The sequence below is a fragment of the Ranitomeya imitator genome, chromosome 3, assembly GCF_032444005.1.
Source record: "Ranitomeya imitator isolate aRanImi1 chromosome 3, aRanImi1.pri, whole genome shotgun sequence".
Classification (NCBI taxonomy): domain Eukaryota; kingdom Metazoa; phylum Chordata; class Amphibia; order Anura; family Dendrobatidae; genus Ranitomeya; species Ranitomeya imitator.
The window spans coordinates 117,030,065-117,053,228 of record NC_091284.1 but is presented as its reverse complement, the minus strand read 5'-3'; the positions used below and the strand labels follow the sequence as shown (position 1 = coordinate 117,053,228).

The following is a 23,164-nucleotide window of genomic DNA, read 5'->3' as shown; positions in this document are numbered from 1 at the left end:
AAATCTGAAATCTTGCAGGTTTATAATGGAATCATACTTCCTGAGACGTTTCAGCAGTCTCATTATCATTACAAGCAGGATTGCAATGAAAGCATCTCTACGAGCAGAGACTAGCCCAACCCCTGGAACGGACATCACTGATGACGCTTAGTTTCAGGATGGGGACAAAGGCGGCGGCAGCGACTGCGGCCTCTGCCCCATGATGGCGACTCGTTTCAGTATCCCAGCATGCAATGGAATTCTCAAACGAAGCCGTGAAAAAAAAAATAAAGCAGTTCGTGTAGTGAGGGAACGATAATGACCTTTTAATTAAAGGTATATTAGAAAAGAGATTAGATTCTGACATTAAATAGATAGGTATTGAGAATTAAACTAAATCTTAGTTTCGGAATAGGAGAAGCTTTATAATTATTAATTTTTTTCAAAAATGAAAATCACTGATGGTAAAAAACTGACTGATGAAGCACGGATCCAAAACTCTGTTATTTGGGGGGGGGTTGTGTACGAGAAAAGACAGTGTCTGAAAGAGGTTTTAAAGTGAATACATTTTAATGAATAATTTATAGATGTATCCAAAAATTGTGCCATTAAAAAAAAAATACCCATTATGAAAAAACAAATCCTCAAATTGATGGAAAAATAAAAAAGTTCTCCTTGTTAAAAAATGCTATTTAAAAGGAAAATTGCTTAAATGCCAAAGCACAAAATGCTCATGATAGCAGAATAAGTCAGAGGTTCTAATCAGAGACAGGGAAAAGATAAGTGTAGAGTGCGGCCTTTGATTCTTCACTGTACGTGTACACATCCGTACATTAGACCGGTGATGCTTGCAGGCAAAATGAATCATGGAGACGGAACTGTAAGTAGTGATCTAGAGCCTATTGGTGTAATGGGCTCCTGGAGCTTATTGATCTCATGTGCTTTATTGTGGTGTATCTTACTAACTAGCGCACTTCTCGGGATACATTTTAATAGTCTTTGTTTTGTTCTCATCATTAGCTACAGTATATGTCGCATTTCGGAGTGAATGACCTCTTACTTACAACAAGCGCCATTCCCTCGTTGTGTTGTGGAAATGTGTCTCCTGGGAATTTGGGGTCATTCTTCATTCCTGTTCTGCATTTATTTAACTAATTCACCATCTGCCTCCCCTAAAATACCATCTGCCCCCCCCCCCCCCCCCGCACTAGAATATATTACTTGGTCATGCTTGAAGGCATTCACATATTTGCCCAAATTTAAAAAGAAAAAAAAAACAAAAAACACATAAGAAGTTGTATAATTTCATCTGCATCTCCTGCATCCGCATTATGAATATCTGAGCCATAGTTTGCCGATGTCCAGGGTTTATGTACTACACCTTTGTGTTTTACTTGTTATATGCTATTTATTTCTTACCTTGTTTGATGTACAGTATGTCCCTCTAGCTTACGTAAATGTCCCTTTCAAAAATGACCTTTTCCCCTTGGGTTTTGGAGTCTAGTAAACAGGTGTAACCCCAAATGATGGGCCTGATAATTCCAAGCTAGATGTTATTATTTACACATCTTCCAAAATAAGAAAGGGGAACTTAATGATTGCTAGGAGTCTGAACACTGGGATCCCCATTGATCCCTAAATATTGGGCAGTGGAACTAAGAGAATACCCAGCTTGAATGAAGCAGAGAGGAACACGTTGTATGTGTGCAGCACGTGACTATATCTGGCAGTCCCACAGACCATGAAAAAAGCGGAAGTTGAGCATGCTCGCCTCTTCCTCATTCAAGATGGGTGTTCTCGTGGTGCCAGAATCCCATTCTAGGTATCGTTGGAGGTGCCCATGGCCGGAGCCCCATCTATCACCAAATGATCCTTTATTCTGTAAATAACCCTTTAACTGCATCAAAGAATAAGGCTAGGTTCACATCACGCTTGTGCCATCCGTTTAACGGATCCGTTAAATGGATGCGCTTACGCTGATGCCCAAAATCTCTTTTTTTTCTAGAGGAAAGGAGCACTGCGGAAGTAAGGAAGGTAAAATATTCTCAGATACCAGAGGGGGAAGGAGACTGATTCTACAATTGTGTGAAAGTGTTTGCCCCCTTCCTGATTTCCTATTCTTTTGCATGTTTGTTACAACTAAATGTTTCAGATCACCAAACAAGTTTAAATATTAGACAAAGATGACAAGTAATCACAAAATGCAGTTTTCAAATGAAGGTCTTTATTAAGGGAAAAAGAAATCCAAACCTACTGGGCCCTGCGTGAAAAAGTGATTGCCCCTAAACCTAATAACTGGTTGGGCCACCTTTAGTAGCAACAACTGCAATCAAGCGTTTGCGATAACTGGCAATTAGTATTTTGGAGTCTCTGGCAATGAGTCTCTGGAGTAATTTTGGTCCAACTCATCTTTGCAGAATTGTCGTAATTCAGCCACATTGGAGGGTTTCCGAGTGTGAACTGTCTTTTTAAGGTCATGCCACAGCATCTCAATCGGATTAAGGTCAGGACTTTGACTAGGCCACTTCAAAGTCTTAATTTTGTTTTTCTTAAGCCATTCAGAGGTAGACTTGCTGGTGTGTTCTGGATCATTGTCCTGCTGCATAACCCAAGTGCACTTTAGCTTGAGGTGACAAACAGATGGCCGGACATTCTCCTTCAGGATTTTTTGGTAGACAGCTGAATTCATGGTTCCATTTACCACAGCAAGTCTTCCAGGTCCTGAAGCAGCAAAACAGGCCCAGACTACCACACTACCACCACCACCACGTTTTACTGTTGGTGTTATGTTCCTTTTCTGAAATGATGTGTTATATCTACGCCAGATGTAATGGGACATACACCTTCCAAAAAGTTAAATTTTTGTCTCGTCAGTCCACAGAGTATGCTTCCAAAAGTCTTGGGGATCATCAAGATGTTTTTCTGGCAAAACTGAGGTGAGCCTTTATGCTCTTATAGCTCAGAAGTGGTTTTCATATTAGAACATATTGCCATGCAGGCAATTTTTGTCCAGTCTCTTTCTTATGGCGGAGTCATGAACACTGACCTTAACTGAGGCAAGTGAGGCCTGCAGTTCTTTGGATGTTTTTGTGGGGTCTTTTGTGACCTCTTGGATAAGTCATCACTGCGCTCTTGGGGTAATTTTGGTCAGCTGGCCACTCATGGGAAGGTTTACCACTTTTCCATGTTTTCACCAATTGTGAATAATGGCTCTCACTGTGGTTCACTGAAGTCCCAAAGATTTAGAAATGGCTTTATAACCTTTTCCAGACTGACCGATCTCAATTACTTTGTTTCTCATTTGTTCCAGAATTTCTTTAGATCTCGGCATGATGCCTAGCTTTTGTGGATCTTTTGGTCTACTTCACTTTGTCAGGCAGGTCCTATTTAAGTGATTTCTTCATTGAGAACAGGTGTGGCAGTAATCAGGCCTGGGTGTGGCTAAAGAATTTGAACTCTGCTTCCCAAAGATGTGATAAACCACACTTATTTTATGTTTTTATTCATATTTCACACAGAGCCCTGTAGGTTTGGATTTCTTTTTCCCATAATAATAAAGACCTCCATTTAAAAACTGCATTTTGTGTTTGTGTTATCCTTGTCAAATGTTTCAGACCACCAAACAAATTTAAATATTAAAGTGTAACAAACATGGAAAAGAATTGGAAATCAGGACGGAGGCAAACACTTTTCACACAGCTGTATTTAGGACTCATCCCATAGCAGCAAAGATCAGCAGCATCAAAAAGGGAAGCAAATTAATCTGAAGATAATATATTTCTATGCTAGGAATGCTAAAAATTACTTTTAAAAATTACTAGAAAAAAAGTTGAGGCGTGTTCTGCAACACACCATTTCCCCTCATCCCCACCATTCAGTAATTTGGGCCATACATAGAGAAATTTAACATGTCCGTAAGCAAAAACAATAAGGTCTCATTCAGACATCTATAAATCATGCACGCAGTTTTCAGGGACAAAATATCCATATGATCAATGGGTCTGCTCACATGTCCCTATTCATTTTTTTGTGGACCCATGAACATCTCCTTTTTTGATACGAGTCATGGATCAAAATTACCCATACAAGTTTATGGGTCCATATAAAATCACTGACAGCTCATATTACATTTCATGTGCTGCATGTGATTAATACTGTAGTGGATTGGAGAAGCTTTGTAATTTATATAATTTTTTCGTATGAAAAAAACCCTAATAGTAAAAACTGGCACATTGACCAAAATCTGATGAAAATTGGACCTTTTTTTTTTTAGACACCAAAACCGTCACTCAGGCTATGTTCACACTTTGTGGATTTTGCTGTGGATCCGCAGCGGATTTGACTGCTGCGGATAAGCAGCAGTTTCCCATGAGTTTACAGTACAATGTAAACCTATGGGAAACAAAAAACGCTGTGCACATGCTGCGGAAAAATCCGCGTGGAAACGCAGCGGATTACATTCCGCAGCATGTCACTTCTTTACTGTGGATTTTCACCTGCTCCAATACGAAAATGCAGATGAAAATCTGCATAAGAAGCCGCAGTAAAAACCGCAACGGGTTTTCACTGCAGATTTTGGAATTCCGCTGCAGAAAATTCTGCAGTGGAATCCGCAAAGTGTGCACATAGCCTCAAAACGCTTTTTTCCAGAACTTGAGTGGTGCATCTAATGTGAGGACCCTGCCCGCGGTCTCATATTCAACGCCATCTACTGACGGCAGCTTCTGATTGGCCGAAAGCCAGAAGTTTAGTCACAAGCTCTGGATGCAAGTCCAAAAGAGCCAGAACGAGGCGCTCATAGACTTGCATTGAACAGTGACCTCCGACTCCTTCCTGCAAACACTGGAGCGATCCGGCAGGTCATAAACTGCTGAAGACCGATGGGAGAGGCGGCGATAGAAGGGGAAGACGGCAGCAGGTAAGTATAAGACTAGGGGCAGGGACCTGAGATTTAAAGCATCTCTCCAGAGGTAGAATGAAGGAAACCGCCTACGAGGAATGAGGCCTACGAGGGATACATGAAATGTATTGTCCTTCTACATAAGACATCTAAAAGTAATGAAAATGATCTCACTGCATCACTGAGGCTTCATACTCCATGGTAAACAAATTAATGGAGGGATTTTATTCCCCTGTCTCACAAGATGTGCAAACAGAATATTCAACTAGCGTCTCTTGGCATCAGCTGCTCTTCTCACAGCCATACGCTTTGTTTTGTGGTTGTGCTAATTGATCTGGGTGGGAGTATCATGAATTCAATGGCAGCCTTAACAAAGGCAGACACCGTGAAAGAACCTACTACAAGGAGTAAAAAGCTGTTTAAGTTTTTTTTTTTTAATGTGTGTCAGACCATTAAGAGAATCACAGAGGTTCATTGTCCAGGCAAATAATTCCTGCTCTAGCTCAGACTCCGATTCAATAATGAGACTTTCATTATTTTATTTAGCCGAGAGAATTACGCACTCGATACGGTTTTCTCACTTACTGTTTTTTATTATGGTCTAAGGGCAAAGCTATTATGGCAATTAACCCCATAAAGAGAAAATCTGTCTCCATGTTTTTGCTGATACATGTGAGAAAAGCATGCTGCAGGGTCAGAGACCCTGATTTCAGTTATGCATCACTTACTAGGCTGCTTGCTGTATTTTCAAGAATATCACTTATCTACTGCAGATCTAACAGTTCTCTGAATGCTGAGCTCTCTATAACCCATCCACACCACTGATTGACAGTTTCTGCCTATGCGCTGTGTACACAGAAAGCTGCCAATCAGTGGTGGGGACAGAGATACACAGAGCTCGGCAGAATGGGGCACTTTTATCCACTTTAGAATGGAGTAGTAGTGCATATGATCAATCACTGCTCCATTCACTCACTCCCTATCGGCTTTTTTGCACTTTTTCTGGCGGTACCATATAAAGTGAATGGAGCGACGTTCCGACATGCACACTGCTTCGCCATTCTCAGCCTGCCGGGGGGAATAAAGTTTTTTTTCTCCCGACAGTGGGGTTGACAGTACAAGCACCAGGCAGATTAAGAACGCTATTAGGCTGCCGTCACACTATCAGTATTCGGTCAGTATTTTACATCAGTATTTGTAAGCCAAATCCAGGAGTGGAACAATTAGAGGAAAAGTATAATAGAAACCTATGCACCACTTCTGCATTTATCACCCACTCCTGATAATGGCTTACAAATACTGATGTAAAATACTGACCAAATACTGATAGTGTGACGGCAGCCTTAAGGTACCGTCACACTAAGCGACGCTGCAGCGATACCGACAACGATGTCGATCGCTGCAGCGTCGCTGTTTGGTTGCTGGAGAGCTGTCACACAGACAGCTCTCCAGCGACCAACGATCCCGAAGTCCCCGGGTAACCAGGGTAAACATCGGGTTACTAAGCGCAGGGCCGCGCTTAGTAACCCGATGTTTACCCTGGTTACCGTTGTAAATGTAAAAAAAAAAAAAACACTACATACTTACATTCCCGGTGTCTGGTCATGTCCCTCGCCTTCAGCTTCCCGCACTGACTGAGCGCCGGCCGTAAAGTACAGCGGTGACGTCACCGCTGCACAGCGTGCTTTACGGCTGGCCGGCGCTCATCAGTCAGTGCAGGAAGCTGACGGCTGGGGACATGACCAGACACCGGGAATGTAAGTATGTAGTGTTTTTTTTTTTACATTTACAACGGTAACCAGGGTAAACATCGGGTTACTAAGCGCGGCCCTGCGCTTAGTAACCCGATGTTTACCCTGGTTACCAGTGAAGACATCGCTGGATCGGCGTCACCCACGCCGATCCAGCAATGTCAGCGGTAGATCCAGCGACAAAATAAAGTTCTGGACTTTCCCCGGCGACCAACGATCTCCCAGCAGGGGCCTGATCGTTGGTCGCTGTCACTCACAACGATTTTGTTAACGATATCGTTGCTACGTCACAAAAAGCAACGATATCGTTAACGATATTGTTATGTGTGACGGTACCTTTAGTCTGCATAATTAACCTCATATCTGTAGTTTTTTTTACTTGACAGGTTCCCTTTAAATGCCAACGTTCTAGCTGATCTCTTGGGCCAGCTCAATACGCCCGCACGACCTCGAAGACGTATTCTTACGTCATGGAGGGTCAAGGGGTAAAAGTAGACCTGGCGGTTTCCTAACCTGTTTATTTTAGTAAATGTATTTATATTCCTCACGAAATAATTTTGGATAATGTTTTCACAAACAGACGTTACCGGTTGGGGCATAGCATTGCCCCCAGTGAGTAGGACTTTCCATGAAATCACATCCACTTTACTTAAACTGTTAAAACGAAGCAGATTTTCTGCACAGAAAAATACGGAGGTTTTACCCTACATGGGAACATGGATCCGGATTCATCAAGACGGGCATGAACAAAACCGTTCTTGATGAGGGGACGCTCCAGATTCATTGAGGGGCGCACATCTCTTATTGAATCTGGCACGCCTGGAAAATGACACAAATCTCACTCCAGTTGGTGAAACTGGGGTAAAAATGTAAAGGTTAATAATAATAATAATAATAAATAATAATCTTTATTTTTATAGGTTGCGACATTTTTGTGCAGCCCCGTGTAGCGACTTCTCAAAGTGTTTTACGACAGATTTCTGGTGAAAACTCTTTGAAGAATCAGGGCCATGGCCTAAAGGTTCTTTTGTTATTTTATGCCATTTCCACAATTTAGCCATTTTTCTGCCGATCTTGGAAAGCTCCATTAACTAAATACCATCCCCATATACTACACATGCCACCTATATGGCATACCTATAAAATCGCACATCTAGGCAGCGGTGTAGTACGCATTTGGATAAATCACGGCATACATTCAGAACTCGTTGGAATCTGGCACCAGGTTTTTGCTATGTAATCTGAGAGTATATTTCAGCAAAAAAGTTCCTATCAATCAAATATTTGCTACAGCAAGGATAAATATTAGTAGGGGGTTTAAACTCTAACTTTTATTGTGATCATATAAAACCAGGGGAATATATCAAAATAGACAACACCAGAAAGAAAAAGTGCTCAACATTTCACCAGTGCACATAAGGAAAAAAAAAAAAAAGGTTTGGTCTCATCCCTTCAGGCCATCCCAGGTAGTAACGGAGAGTTTGGGGGAGGGATATATGTGCTCTGATATGGGTATACCTTGACGTTTGGTGGAGCAGCTTAGTATACATTTTTTGCAAAAAACGTATCAACCAAATACCCTGTTTTTTACATCTTTTTACTAGCACTTGCGGATTACTGTGATTTTTTAAACTGAGTGTTTTTGGTTTTACTATGCTCTTTTGTGTCCTCAAGTTTCTTGGTGGTGTGTGAGCATGTTCCTACAGACTTGTTCACTGTGCAAGTAGCCCATTTGTTTCTGTTTCCATAATTGTTCTCTTGTGTCTACAAGACTGGGGAGTTACCCACCACTCCTCTTGGGTTATCTGCACAAAAGCTGTTCCACTCAGCATGTCCACATGGACTTTTCCTCTCTGAACCCTGTTCACACAGGTAATATACAAATGATCAGGTTTTTAAATATATCAGATAGGGATTGCATACATCAGTTAGGACTGCTATGATATGGGTATACCTTGACGTTTGGTGGAGCAGCTTAGTATACATTTTTTGCAAAAAACGTATCAACCAAATACCCTGTTTTATACATCTTTTTACTAGCACTTGCGGATTACTGCGATTTTTTTAAACTGAGTGTTTTTGGTTTTACTATGCTCTTTTGTGTCCTCAAGGATAAATATTAGTAGGGGGTTTAAACTCTAACTTTTATTGTGATCATATAAAACCAGGGGAATATATCAAAATAGACAACACCAGAAAGAAAAAGTGCTCAACATTTCACCAGTGCACATAAGGAAAAAAAAAAAAGGTTAGGTCTCATCCCTTCAGGCCATCCCAGGTAGTAACGGAGAGTTTGGGGGAGGGATATATGTGCTAATAAGGCTACCCTGTTGTGCCCCATGCAGATCTACTGTTCTCACAATGACAGTCCCCAAGTATGATCCTTTCCTAGAAAGTGTCCCTTAGTTCCCTCATAAGAACTCGCATTTCATCCACCGAGCAACATGGATTCATCAGGGAGAACCATAGAAGTCATCGGAGACTAGAATTTTTTGGGGGGATATATGCGCTAAATAGCAGTAGAATTTTTTTGGGTACCCCAATAGTGGGGAACCCTATTCTGTCTGCAGAGTGCTGCACAACTTAGTTACAGTAAACTGTGACTAAATTAGGCTACGTTCACATTTGCGTTCTGCCGGGCTGCGTCGGGCGCCTCTATATTTAACATGGGGGCGCGTAGACATGCGTTTGCATGCGTTTTGCGATGCATGCGTCTTTTTTGCCGCAAGCGTTAGGGCGCAGAGGACGCAGCAAGATGCATTTTTTTTGCACCCAAAATCCGGCAAAAAAAGGACGCATGCATCGCAAAACTATGCGTTTTGCATGCGTTCTTGTTTGCGTTGTGCGTTGCGTCGCCGACGCAGCCCCGCACAACGCAAATGTGAACGTAGCTTTACGCAGCACTCTGCAGACAGAATAGGATTCCCCACTATTGGAGTACCCCAAAAAATTCTACCGCTATTTAGCGCATATCCCTCCCCAAAACTCTCCGTTACCACTTGGGATGGCCAGCTCCAGATAGTTAAGGGGTGAGACCAATCTTTTTTTTCACTTATGTGTACTGATGAACTATTGAGCGCTTTTTCTTCGTGGTATTGTCTTTTTTGATATATTCCCCTGTTTTTATATGATCACAATAAAAATTTTTTACACACCCTACTAATATCTATCCTTTCTGCTGCTACTAATCAGAGAGTAGCATGATGTAGGGGCAGAGACACTGATTCCGGCAGTAAGTCACTTAGGCCACATGCACACATTCAGTATTTGGTCAGTATTTTACATCAGTATTTGTAAACCAAAACCAGGAATGGAACAATCAGAATAAAAGTAAAATAGAAACACGTCACGACTTCTGTATTTATCACCCACTCCAAGTTCTGGTTTTTCAAATACTGATGTAAAAACTCACTAAATACTCAACGTGTACACGTGGCCTGACTGGTCTACCTGGTGTAGTTTTCATGCAATAACACTTTTCTCTGCTACAGACTCAGCAGTGCTGTGAATGCTGAGCCATGTATAACCCAGCCCACATCACTGATTGGCAGCTTTCTTTGCACCCTGTATATTGATAGAATGCTGCTAATCAGTGTTGGGGGGAGGGGTTCTACAGAACAGTTGACTAAGAGGCACGAGACATCTAGTCCTGGAGTGAATCTCCTGCTGATAAAACACTGATTCTTATTAAAACAGCAAAACACAGCCTAGTAAGTGATAAATCACTGGAATCCCACTCTCAGCCCCTACCTATATCATGGTGCTCACAGATTAAATAGCAAAAACAGACTGATAGATTCAGCATCGGACTGGAGCACCTTGGGCCCACCAGAGAAAATCATTTTTGGGGCCCACTATGTAGCTACATAGAAATAAATTCAAGACCATCAATTGTGTGGTAAAATGCGCTAATATCAGGGTATAATATAAGGTAATATACATCTTAATTATGTAGCAGGGGTTGGGGTAGCCCCCTCATAGAATATAATGTAGCCACACCAGAGGCCTAGCTAGGGTTTTGGTTCAACTCGGCGACGCGCCCTAATAGTGGAGGAGAACCTCATCAGATGACCGCACTATTACTGAAGATAATCTCTATATAATGACCAATATGGATATTACCGCCATATGGTCAGTGGTAAATACCAGCCCTACAGAACATATAAGAGATCACAGTGCAGTTACAGATAATGACTTACCGCTGACGTTCTTTCTGATGGAATCGTTCATTTTTCCCGTCTTTTCCATCTGGCCCAGACCGACACGACAACTTCTTCCAGCCAGGACTCGTCTGCAGAGATTACAACAAAGACACATTTAACTTCTCATATTCCAGCCCCATCACCATCTATTCCCATACTGCACAAACTCCTCATCCTGCTGATACCTCAATACTGAGCCGCTGCTGCCATATGTGTCCCTATTACTGCACCTGATACCCCGATACTGAGCCGCTGCTGCCGTATGTGTCCATATTACTGCACCTGATACCCCAATACTGAGCCGCTGCTGCCATATGTGTCCCTATTACTGCACTTGATACCCCAATACTGAGCCGCTGCTGCCGTATGTGTCCATATTACTGCACCTGATACCCCGATACTGAGCCTCTGCTGCTGTATGTGTCCCTATTACTGCCCCTGATACCCCAATACTGAGCCGCTGCTGCCGTATGTGTCCCTATTACTGCACCTAATACCCCGATACTGAGCCGCTGCTGCCGTATGTGTCCCTATTACTGCGCCTGATACCCCAATACTGAGCCGCTGCTGCCATATGTGTCCCTATTACTGCACTTGATACCCCAATACTGAGCCGCTGCTGCCGTATGTGTCCATATTACTGCACCTGATACCCCGATACTGAGCCTCTGCTGCTGTATATGTCCCTATTACTGCCCCTGATACCCCGATACTGAGCCGCTGCTGCCATATGTGTCCCTATTACTGCACCTGATACCCCGATACTGAGCCGCTGCTGCCATGTGTCCCTATTACTGCACCTGATACCCCAATACTGAGCCGCTGCTGCCATATGTGTCCCTATTACTGCACCTGATACCCCAATACTGAGCCACTGCTGCCGTATGTGTCCCTATTACTGCCCCTGATACCCCGATACTGAGCCTCTGCTGCTGTATGTGTCCCTATTACTGCACCTGCTTTGTGGTTTTCTGTACCCTCTAAATTCTAAAGCACCCCTCTATAATATTGTAATGCCGGGTGCAAGTGCCCTAGAAAACAGCGCCCACATTTTGCCCCATAGAAAGTAATAATGCCCTGTGTGCCCCTTTGATAGTCACAGTAACATGAGTTCCCTATAACAATAAGTTCCCACTTTACATTTAATAATGTCCAGAGTCTCCCCCCTGTACAGCTCTCGTATACACAGTATGATGCTCTTTTATACACAGTACAATGCCCCCTCACTGTATAGTACCATTCACACAGTATAATGACCCCTTAGTAGCCTCCAAACTGTTTGATGGCTCCAACAATATATAATGGCCCCTTCACTGTAATCTCCACACTGTATGACGGCCCCCATAGATAACCTCCATATAGTATAATGTGCCAGATAGTCCTCAATATAATACAAGACAGCACCCCCATAGGAAGACCCTGTAGTATAAGACAGCATCCCCCGATAGGATAGGCAGATCCTGTAGTATAAGGCAGCACCCCCATAGGCAGATCCTGTATGTAAGACAGCACCCCCCCATAGGCAGATCCTGTATATAAGGCAGCACCCCCCCATAAGCAGATCCTGTATATAAGGCAGCTCCTATATATAAGGCAGCACCCCCCATAAGCAGATCCTATATATAAGCCAGCACCCCCCATAGGCAGATCCTGTATATAAGGCAGCACCCCCATAGGTAGATCCTATATATAAGGCAACACCGCCCCATAGGCAGATCCTGTATGTAAGGCAGCACCCCCCATAGGCAGATTCTATATATAAGGCAGCACCCCCCAGGCAGATCCTGTATATAAGGCATCACCCCCATAGGCAGATCCTATATATAAGGCAGCACCCCCCCAGGCAGATCCTGTATATAAGGCATCACCCCCCCAATAGGCAGATCCTGTATGTAAGGAAGAACCCCCCAAAGGCAGATCATATATATAAGGCAGCACCCCCTCATTGGCAGATCCTGTATGTAAGGCAGCACCCCCCATAGGCAGATCCTGTATATAAGGCAGCACCCCCCATTGGCAGATCCTGTATATAATAAGGCAGCACCCCCCCATAGGCAGATCCTATATTTAAGGCAGCACCCCCCGAGGCAGATCCTGTATATAAGGCAGCACCCCCCATAGGCAGATCATTTATATAAGGCAGCACCCCCCAAAGCAGATCCTGTATATAAGGCAGCACCCCCCCATAGGCAGATCCTGTAAGTAAGGCAGCACCCCCCATAGGCAGATCCTGTATATAAGGCAGCACCCCCCCATAGGCAGATCCTGCATATAAGGCAGCCCCCCATAGGCAGATCCTGTATGTAAGGCAGCCCCTCCATAGGCAGATCCAGTATATAAGATAGCACCCCCATAAAAAAAAACACAATACTCACCTCTCTTCCTCCTTGTTCCAGCTAATCTCCTGACAGCGGGCGCCGGGCGGTGACTTAATGGCGCCCGCTGTCAGACGATGTGGGGGATGATGGGAGAAGGAGCGCAGCGCTCCTTCTCTCATCACCGCAGTCAGCTGTATCGGCTAGATGCCGATACAGCTGACCTTGCGATGACGAAGGGGGGCTCACTGCTGGCACCGGGCCCCCCGCCTGCTCAGGGGCCCCATAGCGGCAGAGCAGGGAGACTGATTCTCCCTGCTCTGCCGCAGAATGTAACTATCGGCGCGCTGCGTGCGCCGATGCACTTACAGTAGCATAGCTCTGGGTGGGCCCCCTCAGAGCGCGGGGCCCGGGGCGATGGGCCCCTCTGCCCCCCCGGTAGCTACGAAACTGAGCCTCACTTATGGAATATAATGCAACCCTCTCATAAGGTATAATGCAGCCCCCCATAGAATATAATGTAGCACCCTCATATGGCATAATGCAGCCCCCCTCATATAGTATAATTCAACCCCTCCACAGAATATAATGTAGCCCCCTCAGAGTATAATGCAACTCCCTCAAAAGGCAGCCTCCATAGAATATACTGCAGCCCCCTCATAGGGCATAATGCAGCTCCCCTCATATAGTATGATGTAGCCCCGAGAGAATAATGCAGCCCCCCACGGAATTACAATGTAGCCCCCCTGAAAGGGTATAATGCAGCCCCCTCCACCACCATCACTGTTCTCCCCCTCCACCCCCATCATTGTGCTCATCACCACCTCCTCCATCATTGACTCCTCCACCACCATTGTCCTTTCCACCACTACCATCTTTGTCCATTCCACCACAATCATCATTGTCTTCTCCCCCACCACCCCATCATTGCCCATTCCACCACCTCCATCATTGCCTCCCCCCACCACCATCTTTGCCTTCTACCCCACCACCCCATCATTTCCCATTCCATCACCTCCATCATTGCCTCCCCACCAACATCGTCATTGCCTCCCCCACCGCTATCATCATCATTGCCTCCCCCACCACCATCATCATTGCCTCCCCCCACCACCATCATCATTGCCAATCTCCAATACACACACACACCAATATCACACAAACAGCACCGCACCACTCTCACACACACACACAGCCATGCACACGCAGGCAGGCAGAGACACAAACACATACAGCACCCACTCACCTCTCCGCACGTTCCCAGCAGCCGCAGCACCTCCTGGCAACTTCCTCTCTGAAACATCAGCTCTGAATGAGGACGTCATCCAGACAGGAAGTGCCAGGCAGGGGGGCAAGAATCAGGACGGCGTCAGATCCCTGCAGCTCTGCTCTGGTCCCAAGCTGCAGGGATCGCAATCAAGGTTCGCCACCCTTTAGGGGCCCACCTCCGGGGCCCAGACTCAGCAGCACTGGCAGGCGGTGTTAGCCTCAGCCTGCGGCTAACACTGCCCACTATTAAAGTGAAATGGTATTCACTACTCTCCATGTCCATGGGGGCGTGGGGAAGCATGATTATTAATTTCTGTTTAGCAGCGGGAACAGGGTGTCTCCTGCTGCTGCTCTCAGGCACCAGGAGGGCCTCCCTTGACTCAGGGGCCCCATAGCAGCTGGGTGTGCCGCTATTAGCGACACGCCACTGCCTGGGGGCCCTTGGAGCAGTGGAGGCCCTAGGCAGCTGCTGGTCAGTATGCCAGCAGGTGTCAGTGCCTGGGCCCACCGAAGAATCCTCCGGTTCTCCGGTGGGCCAGTAAGACCCTGGATAGATTCCCTTTAAAAGGTGTGAATATAGCATTAGCTGGATATGACAGTCCTTGAAAGACAGAACAATTTGAGCAATTTAACCAATTTAAAACAATTGGATATACTTTGTATTCTTTTTTTCTAATAAAGTTGATATGTTATACATAGTTCTTTTGTGAAAATTCATTTTTGCCAGGTCACAGGCTAAAGCTGCAATAATTGTCTAATAAAATACGGTATCATGAAACTAATCTTCATGGTCTGCTTAAGCTTGTGTAGGAGGACCACAGATATTCAGCAGCTGGACAAAGCCCCCTTGGCTTTACAATATTCCATATTCTGTGCCAGAACAGACAAATGCTCATGCACCACTGGCAGAACGAGCCTGAGGTTTGCTGCCAATATTATGCTCAATTATTTTTTCACAGTAGATATAGATTTTCATGAGTTTTTATTGTGCATACACAGACTTCATTGTATAGATCTATATTTTCGTTATAAAACTAACTTAAATTCAGCAAGAAGTCAGAAAAAGTTATAGACAATACTCTATGGGAAAACAATGCAAACTTTGAATCTGTAAGAGAATAGGTTGCACATATTTTGGCTGGGCAGTAAGCCAACATCTCCATCTAGAAGTCTCGATATAGTCTTATAATGATAATGGTCTTTTACCTCTCATCAGTACATAGCATGAATCTGGTTAGGAATGTAATGTAAAATTAAAAAGAATGACATGGATGGTAGGGAGAATCTCCCAACTAACCAAATGCCTTCTCTACCAATAGGTGGTACAAAGCTCAAAATAGTTGACATGTTGAATAGGCCATGATAGTGGTCTACGACTGCATGGGGGGAGTACCGCCTCTTACCTGCCAGTATCCTTGGATCTTCTTTTGATTAACCAGCCTGGTGCAACATCAGATGTGCATCATCCCGCAACAATGACATTGTGCCAGGCAAAAATTGGGCATGCCTTAAGGTAAGTTCCCACGGTCAGTAAACGCTGCGGGTTGGACACTGCGTACATCCGCAGCGGCCAGATGTTACAGCATAGTGGAAGGGATTTGAAGAAATCCCATGTCCACTATGCGTGCATCGGCACCCTCGGCTTCCCTGTGGAGACGCACATGCGGCGCATCTTTCCAGACAATACTCTATGGGAAAACAATGCAAACTTTGAATCTGTAAGAGAATAGGTTGCACATATTTTGGCTGGGCAGTAAGCCAACATCTCCATCTAGAAGTCTCGATATAGTCTTATAATGATAATGGTCTTTTACCTCTCATCAGTACATAGCATGAATCTGGTTAGGAATGTAATGTAAAATTGTAAAAATGTAAATGCTCAGTCTCCGCAAGATGAATGTCCCCGTCCAATGTATTGGGCGCGGTGATTCCACATGGTTCAATGAACACATGTGGAATCATCTGTGTTCAAAAGCCAGCAGCGCTTTGGACGGAGCGGATATGTGCTGGTCCAAAGCGCTACTGGTTCATGACCGTGGGAACATACCCTTACTATTTCCTTTCACATAACACTGATAGGCTGACAGCTTGTGGCCACTACTGATGCCTGAATCCAATGACAAATCCTCTTCAAACCCTTTGACGGCACTTTAGAGGTAAAGTTCACCCTTTTAACTGAGTGAAAGTTACAACTCATATAGTGACAGTTAGCTGTTAATGGTCATAATCATGGATACCTAAGCTACTGCAATGCCCTGCACATGAGGTAAGTGACATAGCAAATCAGAAGAACTATACTACATTTGTAATTGGAGGCATTTTCTAATATTATATTACACCTACTACATATTGGGATAGTATGTTGGAGATTGGAATACCCCTATAATTCAGTTTATTTTGATCTTAGGATCATGCACTAATATCGTCCTGCAGCCGTTTTGCACAATCCATACTATTCTTTTTGCTGGAGAATTACAAACAGTCTTCATTTCAGAAATACAAGCAGAATAGGATGAACATATCCTTATTTCTTACCTTAGGAGGCACATAGAACTCAAGGAGAAATCTTTCCCCTTCCATTTTCACAGCTTTTCTCAAAAGCAAACGACATTTTTGCCACTGAGAGCTGCCAACGCAATTGGTGTCATCGGCAACCATGTACCTGAGAGTTCCTTCTCTCTGGATATCGACAGCATCTACCTTAGCAGCCTGCATTTTTGATAGGCGCAATTTGTGAGTCCATTTTTCCCGAGGCTCCACTTGTTCCTTGTTGCCTGATGGGCAAGGTTCCCGTTCTGACCGCTTCATTGTTCCATTGTCTATGCCAGGCTCCGGAGAGGACTTTCTGTGCCACATCTCCTTCATGCCATCCACCACACATAAACTCATATTCCGCAATGAGAAACCCTTTTTAAATTTTGCCTTGGAGCTTCCATGTACTGAAACATCCTCAGAGCTTCGCGAGTGTCCATACGATGAAACCTTGTGAGCCCTGGCTTGAGTCCGATATTTATTAGTCATAGCATTCTCCATGCTATCTAATGACTCGGTGGAGGTTTCCTCTTTCCTGGAGACAAAATCCCTTGCTAAAGGCACCTGGCAATTTTGTAGTCCTACAAAGGGTACAATATTATATTTTGTTGGCGAATCAGATACATATACCCTGCTAACCTCAAAACTAAAGAAATCTAAAAAATTGGCAGCAAAATGGTGGGAGAATGAAGTCTCGGCTCCCGGAGCATTATAGTTAGGGTTCTCCTTTAAAAACTGGCAGAATTTCTGAGCAAAGTCCACGGCAGCGGCTTGTGCGTGAAGCTCACAGAACTCCTTCCAGTCAGGAAGCTGGGAGGAAGAGTCTTGATTAAGTGCATCACCATTCATGGCTGTTCCATTCCTCTCTAAGAAATCTGCAAGGCAAAATGAAGAAAATGACCAGCTGGAAGAGAAAAAAAAAGCTGGAAGGCATTGATAAAAGCTTGTGTTGAGTTGGTATCAATCATAGAAGAATACAGAAATCTACTTCCATTGTGTTTGCATTTATTAGTTTTTGTAGTGGATAACGGCATGATACAAACAAGGTCAAATTAATGTGCAAGTTTCAGGTTCTGTGTTACTTTTTGCATTTTGTTTTTTTATTTTATTTAAATAGTTAAAAATATAATGTTCTCATTAAATATAAAACATATCTTTTTCAAAGGGGGTCAGAGCTCCATTTTTCATAAGAACAACCATATCCCTATGCTTTCCTTTACACAGTCAGAGTTACATCACAACATTCTGGCTGCATGAATCCGCCAACATTAATTGTAGATCTGCATTTAGTAACCTTCTAAGCTCACCAGGTGGTTACTGCTTTATTTGAAATACGGTATGTCAAAATAGTATTGCATTAATTGCTTAGTTTGAAAAATAAGTAAGAAACAGATAACATTTACTAACATTTACTAACATATCCGAATTAAAAAAATAGCTTTTTTGTCCCAAGTCCCGGAATGTTCACATGTTGAGTTTGTCCCTGTAGAGAGCCCCTGCATTGGCACATAGACAGTTTTGTGGAAAGGGTGCTCATTATTTGATAAGCCAGCCCTCTTTGCTGATGGAGAAAAAGTGGACTGGCTTGGGAATTGGGATACGCCAGCCACCTCCATACCCAGCACTGGTCATATGCCAAGATAGGCATCTTTCACTTGTGCTGAATTACAGCCAGAAACTGAAGTACCGAAATTGGAACTAAACTAATAAAAATCGGGACAGATTTTGTTTCATGGCTGATAGGAGGATAACTCTGTTCGGCTATGACCACAATCATTTCTATGGGAGTTATGGTATTGGCATTGCTCAGGCTCTCCAGGCTAACTTTTAGCTCCTGTAGGAAAGACCAGCCCTACTGCTCCTGAAGTGTACATGTTCGAGGAACGAACCGCAGTCCTGTCTTCATGTAGGCAAAAAACCTCAGCACAGAAATGAACATAAAGTATTTTATATTGATCAGGCAAGAAAAGATCCAACATTTTGATCAATAGTGGTCTTCATCAAGGACCTTAGTACTGCAGAGGAGTCGGGTGTCAGGTAGATGCGGCTGTGCGCAGGCTGTGGATCCATGGTTTGCACACAGCCACATCTACCTAACACCTGGCTCCCCTACAATACAAATGTCCTTGATGAAGATCGGTCTTGATCGTAACGTTGGACCTATCCTTGCTGGATCAAAATAAAATACTTATTGCATAAAGATCTTCGTTCTCGATCACCATTTCGGTGCAGAGGTTTTTTGCCTATAGTTTGTAGCTCCACCATCAGTGGTCAGAGCTGGATGGAGTTATTCCCGTTTTAGCAATGAAAGGCTGAGGTGGGAATAACCCTTTAAAGAATTACTAAACTTTTTCCTAAAATGATTCATAAGCCTACCTAAACATATGAATTTGTTGACATACCTTCTTGTGCCTCCTTGTTTCCCAAACACTATATAGTAGTGCTGGTTACTGCCAAGCAGAGAGGTTCAGACAAGAAAGCCCCGAACACAGATTTTGTGTAACTAGAATATGGACTCATCTTTTTCACTTGAAAAACAACATGACAACTATTTTATGCTGGACTACCGTAAAAACATCATTATTTTCTGTCTAATGGTATTATTAATCACATTATACTGCGTACATATCAACGTCATTTTCTTTTCTCGATTTTAACAATGATTTTCTTAATGGACTCTAAAAATAATTTCAGCAGCGATGTGTGTGGTGTGAACTGAACTGGAGCAGTAATAAGCAAAAATACACTTCTGCCAGCTTTGGGCAACCTATTTGAATTACATCCATTTTAATAGCTGTAAATTTTAGCAGGATGACCTGCAGCAATGGCGCTCAGAACACTGTCAAGAACTGTTCATCTCAATTTTTTTAAAGATTCACTGAGTTCAAGGAGCAGCAAACAAAATCTGAATTTTCAAGATATTTAGCTTGACCAAGATTTGCCCTTCCATAGCGCCTGACATCAATAACTGTATTTGTGCATTAAAAGCTAAACCTGGAGAAAACAAAATGTATATATACAGTGTGTGTATAATTATATATATTATTGTATTTAGGATCAATTAATAACATTTCTTGAAATATATCAAAGTTGTATTACGGGGATAAAAGTCTATAAATTATGAGAATGGGAAATCAATTCTTCTACTTAAATCACTTATGAAAAGGGGTATCAGCCTCTTGGAAATCACCCATAGGTTAGCAATATAGCACACTAACTTGTGACCCTTCTTGCTCCTTCTCTCTATATCCAATTATTCATTATGATTCATTTACAGTAAGAAAAATTTAAGAAACCGACATTGGTGCTTTTCCTCAATTACTACTGACTATGGTCATCCTAGCAACACAAGATGACATGCATATAGACAAGAGCATTTTCATATTATCTATGATCGTTGGCTGGAGGCCGGCCTGGAGCCCAAACTTCGAAGAGTTGTCTCTCTTTCATGGTCCTTAGACTTCTACATACAGCTCTGGCAAAAATTAAGAGACCACCACATCAAAACCCTGTCATATGTCATAGGCAGCCCAATCTCCAGACCTGAACCCCATTGAAAACCTCTGGAATGTAATCAAGAGGATGATGGATAGTCACGAGCCATCAAACAAAGAACTGCTTAAATTGTTGTACCAGGAGCAGTGAGAAAGACTGGAGTAAAGCATGCCAAGACACATGGAAGCTGTGATGAAAAATCATGGTTATTCCACAAAATATTGATTTCTGAACTATTTCGGAGTTAAAACATTAGTATTGTTATTTCTAAATGATTATGAACTTGTTTTCTTTGCATTTTTTGAGGTCTGAAAGCACAGGTTTTTTTTTTAATTTTGACCATTTCTCCTTTTCAGGAAAAAAATACAAAATTAATTGATTGGAAATTTTGGAGACATGTCAGTAATTTATAGAATAAATTAAAAATTTACATTTTACTCAAAAATATACCTATAAAGAGAAAAATCAGACAAACTGAACATTTTGCAGTGGTCTCTTAATTTTTGCCAGAGCTGTATATATGTCAATTTCATGCATTATGTAAATCTGATCTCTGTGCCCTAAATCCCTATTCCTGCCCTCTATTAACTTCACTTTATTCTTGTTTTGTAAAAATCTGCATTTGACCCCCTGCGAGGGGAGCAATTTCTGGAAAGCTACTATCTATCTGTCTATCTGTCTATCCCAAGAAAAAGTTTGAAACAAAATACATATAAAAGATATATGAAGCATTTATAAGGATCTAATGCATACTTTTATAAATAATTATCCTATTAGAGCACAGTGGAAATGGGAGGAGGAATTGGGTAAGATAGAGGAAAATGGGGGGTTCCAATATGCACAAGTACGACATGCGTTGGTGGCTCAGAATGAGGGGGATTGCTTCCAAATTCAAAGTGACTTAGTATTGGATTACATCTGTGGAGTGGGGACAACGATGGGTGTTATCTCCTCTCTATATAAGGATCTACTCCATACTCACTTATTGGGATATCCGATTGGCGCGAGGGCTAAATGGGAAAAAGAGTTGGGTCGCTTAGAGGATGAAACGTGGGAATCTGTACTAGAATGGATACCGAAATGATCACTTAATGAGCCATATAGACTTTCCCAGCTTTATATTATACACAGAGTGTATAGATCCCTGGATGTCTTATACAGAGCTGGGTTGAGATCTGATTCGGAATGCCCTAGATGTAGGAATGAATGTTGGAATGTTTCATATGTCATGGACGTGTCCGAGATTGACTGCTTTTTGGTTGGTGGTTTTAAGCCGGATAGAAGGGGCATACAGATGTGTAACTCCAAAGGAACCATTGGTGTGCAGGTTAGGGTATGTGGAAGAGATAGTTGCTGAAAATAGCAATCGCTAGACTACTATACATGGCTTGGAAGGTCATAGCAAGAAATTGGGAGGGGGAGGGGAAGGGAATTTCTGAAACTAATGACCATTGTTAATGTTCTCATTGCGATTTTTGTTTTATTGCTTTGTACCTTAAATTCAGTTAAGTAAAAATGTATCTGATTTAAAAAAAAAGATATGAAGAACTAGCAGGGCTGGTGATTGGTAACTGTTCTGAAAATGCCAGAGGCTAACTGGGAATGGAAGAAAATAGAGCAAGGGGGGAGAATCACAATAGAAAAATTTAACCTAGAAACGAATGTGCCTGAAACAGACACTCTTGTCAAAAGGGGGAATTTATGGCTGATTTCTTTCAGTTTCAGCTAGTGATTATGGAGTTGCTTAGACCTAAACAGGTTTGTGTGACAAAGCAGAGGGGGGAGGCTCCTGCTGCAGCCATCTGTCTTACAAGTAGAGACAACATGAGGTGGTGGAGGGAAGGAATGGTTGAAATCCTATGACAAAATAAGAACATTTCTATACACATTTCTCACTTTTAATAGGAATATGAGATAAAATAGGATCAAAAGAAAGGTGGTAGATGTATGATTGCAAAAACCACCACAGATCTAGAGAATCCGGTCCAGTGTCCCTACATGAATAAAGCAGAGGTCATACATGTGCACTACTGCTCTATTCAATATCTATGGGACGGAAGGAGATAGCCAAGTACAAGGCTAAGTGACCTTCTGTCAGTCACATAGATTCCGACTAGGACAGAAATGGAAGTCCCCACCGATCTTTATAATCCATCAGTGATAAAACGATAAGGGATTAAACCGGGGACTAATGTTGGATTTTGTTTTTAGACCATTTCCTGCTGTCAGATTAATTTCTTAAGCCAGTTAAACCATTTAAAAAGGTCACCCAATTTCACCCTTCACTCCAGCACTACAAAACATGAGGCCTCCTTAACATGGTTCACAAAGGTCAGGATATTTTTGTGGCACACAATATAGACGATCCGAGCAATGCTGAAAGAAAATGATCCTCTAAGATTTACAGTAATCACAATTCTTATTGGTAAGTCATCTTTTGTCTTTCCTATGGACATTACAAGAAATAAAGTCATACTGTAATCCAAGAAAGTGTGTCAGATTATTTCACATGCAGTGTTCTCGAGAAAACAACAACTCCCCTCACACTTCCTCAATCTGGTCAATGCCCAGTGAAGAACTTGAAACTGGAAAGACCCCAGGAAGAAGTATGGCAATGAGTCAGCGTAGGCAAGAATCATGGAGACAGTAATACCAAGCCAAATCACGCAGCACAACGCCAACCCTGTATAATGGTGAATGGCAGAGGGAAGTGGGAAGAAA

The 23,164-nt window shown here is 42.8% G+C and overlaps 1 protein-coding gene across 1 annotated transcript in view; it reads right to left on the bottom strand.

Annotated features, from left to right (window-relative positions):
- SH2B2 (SH2B adaptor protein 2) overlaps positions 1–23,164 on the bottom strand; it is a 168,350-nt gene that overhangs the window by 60,774 nt on the left and 84,412 nt on the right. The window contains exon 2 of the mRNA XM_069761316.1: positions 16,952–17,823. Coding sequence (XP_069617417.1) covers positions 16,952–17,797 — 846 coding nt within the window. The 5' untranslated portion in view covers positions 17,798–17,823. The remainder of the gene's footprint in view (positions 1–16,951; positions 17,824–23,164) is intronic.